Below are 11,183 nucleotides of genomic sequence, written 5' to 3'. Positions count from 1 at the left end.
ATAGATAGATAGATAGATAGATAGATAGATAGATAGATAGATAGATAGATAGATAGATAGATAGATAGATAGATAGATAGATAGATAGATATACACTATACTACACTATGTTACTACACTATATGGATAAGGGTTTATGGACCTAAACACATTAAATGTCCCACTCTACAACCATCTTTTAACTGAACCCTTTCTTCTGTAAAGTAAAAGATACTGGCTGCAAAGTACTGGGTCAAATAATAAAACTATTTGAAATAAGTAATTGATAAACAATGATTTCACATAGCAACAAGTCTGAGTATGTACACCACAGAGCTGTTTGGTAATGAACAATATACATTAAAAAAATGAAGTGAGACCAGAAAGTGATGCCGAACAACTCACTGTCTTTGTATAGGGCGCCAATGCCCAGGAAAACAACGAAGCTTGCGAGTGCCAGCAGAGAGAAGAAAATCCCAATGAGCATGAAAAACCTGAGGCCTTTCAGCCAGGTCCGCCAGTAGTCCTGCAGGTACATGATGTGAGTGATCAGGGTCCAGAGTGCCAACACACCTGAAGGAAGAGACCAGGTACAGACAGCAAAGTTAGCTTTCAGCTTCACGAGTCTGTTTAAAAGGCAGAGTACTACAGGTTTTACATGATATGATCCACCTTCTTGCCATTTTCTAATAATATGTAAATGCATCAACACATTTCCACATTATTACACTTTTTTTAATTTTGTTGTTGCACTGTAACAGAGCTGCAGTTGTTGTGCACATATTCAACTCCTCTCTGATTCAGATTTAATGCTAAAGCTCTTGTTTTACTAACCTTTAAGCCTTACGTCAGGACTGGTGCTGAAAACTAAGTCTGACTGGAGGAGGAAGTCTGAATATTACAGTGAGACTGGCTGAGAATCTGTATTTGGTGGTATCTATAAGAGTTCTGATTCTCAAGTGTTTGATTTCAGTTTCCTTGAGTTCATCAGTGGGGAAAAGATTAAAGATTAAACTTGTGTCAAGTACGTTTTAAACCTCTTTGAGTTGATGGCAGCTTGGAAATTTGGAAAATACTCTGAGGGACCAATTTGTGTCCCAAAGAGGAAAACATCCTTTACAATAACAGCTCCTCACTTCTGGAACATTATTCTAACTTTGAATGTAACCTTAAAGCCATCATACCTAGCTGTTTTCCTTATGCTCACATTTTCTTTTTGTTTGATTGATTTGTAATTCATACAAGCTAACTGTATGTTCTGTCTAATATCAACTGTTTGCCTAGTTTTTGCTCACTTTATCCTTTAATGACTTTTATGTTTTCAAAAAGTAGCTAGGAGGCAGATTCTGCCTCAGCCATTTGGCTAACGCTGGCACATTTATGGTAACCTTCATTAATGCAGACGGTCCCTGACAATTAACACTAACATTAAAAATGTGTAGTAAACAACACACTTACAGCTGAACTGAACATACAGCCATGTGAAAGAGCCTGTGAAAAACTAAGTACACCTCATGATTCAGACGCTTGTAGCACCACCCACAGCAGAGATAATTTAAAGTAATGGTTTTCATTATGAAGTTGTTAGTCACTAACATTATTTGGAAGGAATTCTGGCCCACTTTTCTTTGTTTGCTGAGTTCATTGAGGTTTTGGGGTATTTGTTTATGCGCAGCTTTCTTAAGGTCCTGCTACAGTATTTTAATCAAGCTGAGGTCTGGACTTTGACTGGACCATTGCAACACCTTAATTCTTTTCTCTTTCAGTCATTGCGTTATAGATTTGCTAGAGTGCTTGGGAACTTTGTTGTACTGCATAACCCACTTTTAGCTAAGTAACACACGAGCCTTCATATTTGACTCTAGAATACCTGGGTATACAGAGCAGTTCATGGTTGATATAGTGACTACAAGATGCTACTTCAGGAGCTCAGGTCCTATGGCGGAAAAAACCCTAATCATCAACCTTCCAACTGCCATGCTCAACAGTCGGTACGAGGTGTTTGTGCAGTGCATTATAGCCAAACATCTGCATGTGCTTTTTAGTGAAAAGAGGCTTTCTCTTTGTATCCCTTCTAAATGAGCCATACTTGTTCAGAAACTCCTTTGAGTTTGAGTCTAACCTTATTGTAAATTTGCTGGGGTGTCACTTCCGGAAAGACTTGAAAGCTCGATCCTAGAAAATTAACAAAACATCTGCTTTTATACAGGTGCTCACACTTGCTGAATCATTTAATCAGATGCACTCTTAATTCATATGGAAGAAGTAAGAGTGTACTTAGCTTTCACAGTGAAAACTGTCTTTTTCACATGACTGCATATACCAGTCATTGAAATAAATTTGACTGGTCATGAACTTTTGTTTGTATAATCAATAAATGCTGGATCATGACACAGCATGCTGCCAAATGCTGAGTCAGTAAATCACACTTCTCTTTTTGTCATTGCAACAGAAGGAAGTGCAACAACTTTTATATTAGTTGAAGATCAGTGAAGATGCACAGGATACACTTTTGCTCTTTCCTGTGGGATGACTCATCATCATGTAAACATGTTTGTGGTCTCACAGGATCAGATTCAGATTTACTTGTGGGTAAAAGAATTCAAAATCTTGATATTATATCAATATGTCTTTTTAAAAGAATGAGGAAAACATGGTATGGTGCAAATGAACCTTTAACTGTTTACTGTGTGCTAGGTTTTTTATATATTTAAAAAAAAAAAAAAGAAGTTGGGATGGACAGTCTGTATGCAAGCATACAACAACAACCATGACTCTACTTCATGTGCTGGATTATTTCTGAAATTGTGTTAATAAAATAACAGCTTTGATTAAAATCAATAGTCCAATTCTTTTCAACGCTGACTGACTGTGAAATAAATCAGGCACGTCAATTACGCCCCAGCCTGATGGACAAAGAAATTGCAGCTCTTCATTTTCAGTTCGATTAATGTGTTACTACCAATGTAATTAGGAATGGTTACTGACTAACTGCACAAAAAGATGACACCACTGTTGTACTTTAACTAGTTTGATCTTTGGTAAAAATGCCCATTTAACAACCGCTAACACTGAGTACGCTACCCCCTATCAGCAGATGAGCGCAGAGGTTTCAGATGCTCATCTGTAAACCTCGATAGAGTTTCAAAGGTCAAATTTCCAGATGCAACTCTTTTATCACCGTTGCACGGTTGTGCACGGGCGGAAGCATTTTTATCTTTTTGGCAAACCTAACAGGATCTAACATTGCAATTTGTGACATCCTGTCAAGTCCATTGTCCATATGTTCACACTGCATGATAATATCTGAACTCAAAGCAGCACAGTCGTAAAGGAAATGCTACTGCTCTAAAACAACAGCCTTTCTTTTGCAATGTTGACATATTTTCCTTTTATTGTGAGTTTGCACAGACATGCCCTTTAACCAGGTGTAAATCTGTACTCGGATTATACTCGGATATACTTGGATTATACATCACGCTCCCTTATTCACCATCAATGTCCACGGTAAGTCATTCATTTGTAGAGACTGATTCAGTACAACCAACATCTGCATGAGAAGGTTGAAAGAAAAAAAAAGTGGTTTTCAGAAATACAAAGTACTGGTGATTCAGGATTGGAAAGGTTTTAAAAATGTCCTTTAAAAACTGACATTGGAGAACGGAGACTCTAATGGTTGATCTAGTAGGTGTCCACCAGTGGGAACAGGTTAAAGTATAAACAACAGGAATGCTATTATACTTGTTAATAAATGATGCTGAAAAAGACTCTTCTACTGTGGATAATGTTATTTGTCTAAATGTTCTGAGAATTAATTCATAATTCAGATGAACACAGAGCGACTTATTTTACTTAGATTTATAGGATCTTGAACATATTTAAACTTTCTATTTAAAAAAGACACTTGTGTAGAAGTTTATGAACATAAAGTGACATCTGATTATTTTAAGGTCTTTAAGACAAACAGTAAATTTAACAACATTTACTGCCGCATTTAGTTGCCGCATGTGTCATAAAGTTAGATGACCTGGCCTTGAAATAGACGTTATACCTGTGACACATCTCTAACTCTACGCTCCCATAAATGCCAATAAATCTCTCATTCACTGCTCCTCACACTCATCACATGTATCGCTGCAGAGAGTGTTTACTTCACCTGACAGTCCCCCCATGGCTCCAGTCCAAGGCTGATTGTACACGAAGTTCCACACCAGAAAGGTTGAAAAGCCCACGATCGTACCAAACGAAGCATAGGCGATCCTCATGTACGTCTTATTGATACCCATGATTGCAAATTTAAAGTTAATAATAAAAAAAATAAAATAAAAATAACAGGCTGTGTGGGGAGAAGCAGTCGCGGGCTGGGCTGGAGGAGAGCCGAGTGTCTGTGAGCTGCAGCAGCAGGAGGTAAGAGCTGGTAATAATAAAATATCTACCTGACAAAAAAAAAGGTCCACGAGGACACAGTGTGACTAAAAAAACGCGTGTGCTCTGCTGGCTAATGGTTAATGTGGTTACTGTGAAACATGACAGCGCGTTTCTGATGAGGGATGTCCTATCCAGCTGCAAAAACACACAGCCTTGCGTTACGTCATCAAGAAATCTGATCATGGTGGGTGGACACAGCAACCCCTACAGGACCACAGAGGAAATTATCTACCTCAGAGCTCTGTGTGTGTGTGTGTGTGTGTGTGTGTGTGTGTGTGTGTGTGTGTGTGTGTGTAAAATAACAGCTGGACGGATTAAAACCCTTTTTAATTTGCATGTTGGATTCATAGGTGATGAATGACAAATGTGTTTTTATTTTATCTGGGCAGATCATAAGTGAAAAAAATAAGAAAATGATCCAGCATGATTTACATGGAGGTTTTGAATAAAATAACGTGCTTCTTGGGGCTGTTATATTAAAATTTTATTTGATCTGTGTACTGCATTTGAAACAGATGGCCACATTGTCCATAGAAACTGCTGGTGTTGGTACAAAGGCTCCTGTCTCGTCTTCATAGGAGAATTCTCCCCATCCTCAGCCATCCTTCATGGGGTCTTTCCCATATTCTCAATCTAAATGCCATCCCTGGGTCAAGATAATCCATTTATACAGTCATGTGGAAAAGAAAGTTGTCACCTTCTAAATCGTCTTGTAAAACACTCAGTAGGCTCTCATTGCTTTCATGGGAATTAAGTGGCTAAATAGGTGTTGCTCATCAAAATAAGACCATGCAATGGTTGCAAAAGCACCATGAGCTACATCTAAGATGCTACAGAAGTTAGCATGTTAAATGCTTAAGTTCATGACAGTACAATCAGAAAAACATTGAACAAGTATGGCTTGTTTAGAAGCTGTACAAGGAAAAGGCCTCTCGTCTCTAAGAAAAGCACATGGCAGAACAGCTTAGGTTTGCAAAGCTGCATCAAAGGGATAAAACCATAAGACAGATAATAGTCATAATGCTGTGAGTTATGTACTGATAGGCTGTTTGGTTTTCTCCAAACAACTCATACTGACTGTCACAAAGCTAGAATAATTTTCCCAAAGTGAGGAGCTGTTATTCTAAAGGATGTTTTCATCTTTGGGACACAAATTCTCCCCTTAGAATATTCTCCAATTTTATGCTGCCATCAATTCAAAGAGTACCATAGGCACCTCTGACACAATGCTATCTTACATACAAAGCACTCCATTGATTGCAGCAGTGTTCTAAACCTGCACAATTAATGTTTTGGCAAAAGAGCACAACAACATTCAGAAGGGCAATGGTATATTTACATATATAAAAATATATTTATTTACAATATATTTATTGTAGAGTCCTAATTTCCACTGCTATGCAGACGATCAGCTCAGTGATCCTACGCCAGAGGTCCTTTCATCGGGCCCAAAAAAGGATTTCTTTTTTTTAATATATATTTTATTTTAAAAACACCACAAATGTCATCCATGCTTTCACATCTTCATGTGTGGACTGCTATATTTCCTGCTTTCAGTGGCTGTAGCCCAGGAGCTAGAGCAGGTCAGCTACTAATCAGAGGGTTGGTGGTTTGATCCCCGGCTGCTCCAGTCTGCATGCAAAATATCCTTGGGCCCAAGTTGCTCTCCGATACATCCACTGGAATATCAGTGTTAGAAAGTGCTTGAGCATAGAAAAAAGTGCTTGCGTGAATGAGGCTATTAAGTGCTTCGAGTGCCCATGCCACTCTAAGTGGTTCACCAGCCACCTGGTGGATGTTAAGAGGTTTACACCAGAAATAGTTGCTCATTTGCACGATCAGCTTGGTAAGAACAGGTTTCGAAAAAGTTAAAACTTTCTGTTACAAACACAGCTGTGTGCCAACCTAGACCTTGCTGCTTCTTCATATCAATTGTATTTACAAAATGTGCAACTCTATAAAAGCATACCAAATATGACCTGGGGTTGAAGTTAAAGGTACATGTAAACATAATGAAGAGTTGTCTGCGAAGGTTCTCAGTCATCCAGGTCATTGTAGTCTAAGGAGCTTGGAAAGAAAAGCGTCTGGACTTCTTTAAGTTGCTTGAAGACGTTTCACCTCTCATCAGAGAAGCTTCTTCAGTTCTAAGGGTCAAAAGGTGGAGAGTCCCAGATTTAAACCCAGTGGGAGTTTCCCCCCAAAGAGGGACAAAAGGACCCCCTGATGATCCTCTACCTAATCACATGAGCCAAGGTGTGAAAACGGGTGTGGGTCACAATCAGGCAGGGTTTCAGGTGAGCTCATTGTGAAACCTGGCCCCACCCTATCATGTGATTTCCTGAGTTCTGGAAGAGTTCTGGAAATCTGATAGATAACAGGAGTTAGAGTCAGAACTGTAGAACTGAAGAACTGCAAGAATAAAAAATAACCTTTATACAAAAAGGGGAAAATGGTAAAAGGTTTTAGAAGACCTGATACAGTTTTATTGTAGCTCAAAGATGAAGATTGATGACTTGAAATGGGTCAAAATGTCAAAGAATGAGCTTTGTAAGGGGTAATGTCAGTTGGACTGACACAGTCAAAAACAGCAGTTGACAATAGTTAAAAGAACTTTAAACCAACACAGAAATATGTTTTTCTCTTTAAACCTTTTTATTTCAAAAACAGTCCAACTCTTTGTTTAACGCTGTACAAAAAGTAATCAAAGAACTGTGCAAATTATTGGTAAACTGATTAGTTCAAAAAAATAATCACAGTGTATGCAGGACTACAGCGTGGAATCATGCAGTAATAAGGAGGGGAAAGTGACAAATAATTGCATGCAAGTCCTGGCAGATTTTATTTTTTTAAAGAAACTAAACTAAAATGACACAAATTAAGAAGTTCAAAAAATACATAAATCTCCAATAAAAAAGTAATGAGAAAGTTACATTTACAATAATGCCAGCAGAAAAGATGACTTTAAAACAAATGTTCAGAGAACATCATGCTAACATGCATTTTCCACATGAAGCCATAGCCTCCTATTTAGTTACTGTGTATTAATGATTTTAGACAAAAACCTGAGTGGAGTTAAGCTATTGATCATGTATACTGAACCTGGAAAGGTTCAGAACTCTTCTGCTCAAGAGTTAAACCAGCAGGATGTTTTTATTGTGAAAAACTTAAAGAAAGTGTTGCATGCTTCAGTAATGCAGTGGAGAAAAAAACTGCACTAACCCATCCTATGTTGGCCGTTAATCTGGCCCAAAGGGGAAAAACAGCATACAACACTAATTTGATGATGTCGATGACAACTTTACATTTGCTGGCAAGAAGTAATAGAAAAAGAACTCGTCCAATTTCTTCTTCATGATCTTGATAATGACGTTGTCACGGTATATACGCTGAACCAGCATGTCTTCTCTGGACAACACCAACAGATCACACCATGATGTGCCTGTAACCATCATCTCTCCCTGGATGTGCCAATAGTATGGGTGATTCTTATTCAACTGTAAGACTCCATTGCGACAGATCAGGAAAGCGCAATCAATGAAGCTCCGAAACTTGACGCATTTAGCATGGACCAGTCCAAAACTGTTGGTCTCATTGGAATCGTACACCAACCCATCAGGGTTCGCCCCCAGCCATGGAGCATTCGGATGAACGACAAAACCACAGGGGTACCAGTTGACGCACATTTGCCGACAATATTGCTGGAAAGCTTCATTTTTTATTTCCTCCTCTATCTGTGCTGCTTTGCTCAGAGAAAATCCTTTCTGAATCTTAAATATCAGATGCTCGACATTGCTTTGTCCCGATTTGAGTTTGCAGATCTCTCTGAAACGGTTGGTCAAGCGCAGCTTCTGCAGTTTCTTTATGTTCTCCCTACAGCCACGAGTGGATTTCTCCAGAGTGTGTGCTTCTTCCCAGGTGACCTGCATGGCATTTACATGTTCCTGCTCCTTGGCGCTAAGTGTAGGAATGGCAGACACTGATTCAAGTTCATGGTGAGATAGAGGAAGCGGCAGCCGAGAGGGAGCATCACTGTTTATCGTATAACCCTGACTTGATGGCACAGGGCACTGGTAGGATAGGAGGGAACCTTTGGGAACTTTACCAGAAGCACAGTCCACCCATTCCACATCTGTTGTGAGGCCCATTTTGGTTATCAAAGGCTTCTGGTCATCAGGAAAGTCCCTGTAGGCTTCTTTGAGCCTTTCAATAAACGACTGGCATTCAGATGGGACAACAGTGGTGAATTTCATGGGCGTCAACCTGTACGACACATAATTATTATCATTATTATTATTATTTTTAGCAAGTTGGGAGGGTGATTATTGAGGTTCTTGCCATTCTTACCTTGGAAATTCTAGCATGGTTTTCTGCAGGGGGCACACTAGCTTCTTCCAAAGAGTTTCACCCAAGGAAAGAAAGAGAAAAGAATTTTAATTGCTAAAAAAATACAAACAAAAGACAAATAAAAGCATCTAAAAGCATAAAGAGTAATTTCTTCACATATTTGCAGATGACACCATTATGGAATCATGTATATTGAGAAAAAGGATTGGCCAACTAACCCTGCACTTTGGTGTGATGACACATTTTTCTCTAAACTTGTGTGAGAGCTGCTTTACCTTCAAAATGAGTGCCACTTATAGCTGTAAGCAAAGTCAGCATCAAGTTATCAAGTCATTGAATCATCAAGTTATTGAATAGATTAACCATTTATCTGGACAAAAAAAAGTAATTCCAAATGCTGTTTTGCAGTACAAAAGACTCCTTACATACACATTTTTACTAACCATCAGACTTGTACTATTTTTATTTATAAAAATTCTGAAGCACCAGAAACTCAGAATGCACTCGCCCGCATTTCATCAATAGAGGCTGTTCCTTTTTGAAACTTACGGCCAATTCATCGGTCAATATCCTAGATCCTTTATGGCAGTTAATTCAGCAGTAATTATTAAAATGGGAAACAAAAGGTTCTCACAGTTGAACAGGAATGGGATTTAATTGAACAAACAAACATGGTGGTTAGAGGGCCTGGTGGCGCCAGTGTCCGGCAGCCTCGCCTCTGTCAGTGCGCCCCAGGGCAGCTGTGGCTACAATGTAGCTTGCCATCACCAGTCTGTGAATGTGTGTGTGAATGGGTGAATGACTGAATGTAGTGTAAAGCGCTTTGGGGTCGGTCCTTAGGGACTGAGTAAAGCGCTATACAAATGCAGGCCATTTGATCGCTGAATCATCAAATGTTTTGGGAACAACAGTGATTGTATCACTACTGATTCAAACTAGCCGTAAGGATGTTTGTAAGGACTTCAGAGCATTACTCAGGCTTAATTTTACATCATATCTTGAATAAGCATGCATCAATAAATTCCAGATGGTGGTGTTAAGGCTGCATGTGCACTTGAAACAATTATTTAATAAGTAGCGCTCTACTTCCAAGTCAAACCCATTAAGACTACTAAGAATGCAGACATTTAAAAAAAAAATCCAGTTCTTCAAAAGCTAATTCACTGACACTTTTTATTTCCGTGAATTTGAGATGTCTCTTACCCTAAGTGAACTAAAGAAATGACAGCTAAGGGAAACTGGAAGTCAGCACAAAATGTGGATGGCCAATAAAACTTTCAGACGATGTAAATGCTGAGCAGACGAGCAAAGTAAAGCCTCCATAAAGCAAAAGACCCGCTGAAAGGTTTAGCTGACAGGGAGCTAGTGATGCAACATTTCACTGTAAAGCGCTGATGCGCAAACAGAGTCTAAAGGTAAAACTTGCATGGCACATTCTCTCAAACCTCAATGTCTGAGGTATGCAAAGCAACATGTCATACTGTAAACAAGTGGCATGGACAGATAAAGTTGAGTCAAAGGTTTACGAGATAAAAGGAGCAGCATTTGATGAAAGAAAGCCTTGGCAGTCGCTAAACATTGGAGTGGCAATATTCTTCTTTGGGGTTGTGCAGCAGTAACAGCAAAAGCACAGAGAGGCTTTCACTACATAGTAACAAAATCTCATTGGACAGCAGCCCTCAACCATCAGCTACTCAAAGAAACACAAGCTTAAGCATTTTTGATGGCACTTAAATTCATCTGCCTTAGTAATGCTGTGTAAGCAAAACAGCCTAAAAACATCAGAACGTAAAGTAATCTGCACAGAAAAGTGGCTGAAAATTCACAAGTTAGGAAGAGAAAGACTAAGGCTACGTTCACACTACAGGCTAAAGCACATCAAATACGACTTTTCTGACCCTATGCGACCCATATCCGATCATGGTATGACAGTGTGAACAGCACAAAGCCGATACGCCAATTATCAGTGCCGGAGAAGCGCCCAAGAAGACATTGTGAACGCTTCCTGGCCATCCAGTGTAGATGTTAGTGAAACTGTTGGGAAGACAGCGTTGGAGAAACGTGAACATTTTATTTGTACTGTATAATCTGCAGATTCTGACAGAAATTTGCAACCATCCTTTGAAGCACAGCTCCTCTCTAAAACAACAATAAGCATAGTAGTAGTAGTAGTAGTAGTTGTTATTAGGCTATATGTAAATAACAAAATAACTTTATAACTTAAAGCAAAATTGGGAAACGTAAAGTGCGAAACAAGTCTTTATATTAAGGGCCATCGGTCAAACAATATTGTTTGCTCTGGGTCTAAACAGAGCACGTTGTGTGTGACTAGGGCTGGGCCATATTATACCGTTCACAGTAATACCGGTATAATGTTAGGCAACGATAGGAAAATGAAATATCGCGATAGAATATGAGTAAAACGCGCATGC

The 11,183-nt window shown here is 39.1% G+C and overlaps 2 protein-coding genes across 2 annotated transcripts in view; both read right to left on the bottom strand.

The window, feature by feature from the left end:
* The window catches only part of LOC102306482 (heme transporter hrg1-B), a 5,978-nt gene extending 1,390 nt beyond the window's left edge, over window positions 1-4,588 (bottom strand). The window contains exons 1-2 of the mRNA XM_005918553.3: window positions 4,136-4,588; window positions 385-552 (exon numbers count right to left, since the gene is read on the bottom strand). Coding sequence (XP_005918615.1) covers window positions 385-552; window positions 4,136-4,265 — 298 coding nt within the window. The 5' untranslated portion in view covers window positions 4,266-4,588. The remainder of the gene's footprint in view (window positions 1-384; window positions 553-4,135) is intronic.
* Window positions 4,589-7,036: 2,448 nt separating this feature from the next.
* Window positions 7,037-11,183, bottom strand: part of LOC102306772 — a 13,400-nt gene continuing 9,253 nt past the window's right edge. Inside the window, exons 3-4 of the mRNA XM_005918554.3 lie at window positions 8,752-8,795; window positions 7,037-8,667 (exon numbers count right to left, since the gene is read on the bottom strand). Of these exons, the coding sequence (XP_005918616.1) occupies window positions 7,680-8,667; window positions 8,752-8,795 (1,032 nt within the window). The 3' untranslated portion in view covers window positions 7,037-7,679. The remainder of the gene's footprint in view (window positions 8,668-8,751; window positions 8,796-11,183) is intronic.

The sequence above is a fragment of the Haplochromis burtoni genome, unplaced genomic scaffold (assembly GCF_018398535.1).
Source record: "Haplochromis burtoni strain Fernald_Lab_line unplaced genomic scaffold, NCSU_Asbu1 Contig_32, whole genome shotgun sequence".
NCBI lineage: Eukaryota > Metazoa > Chordata > Actinopteri > Cichliformes > Cichlidae > Haplochromis > Haplochromis burtoni.
Note: the sequence above shows the minus strand (reverse complement) of the source record. Positions and strands in the feature narration are given on the sequence as shown.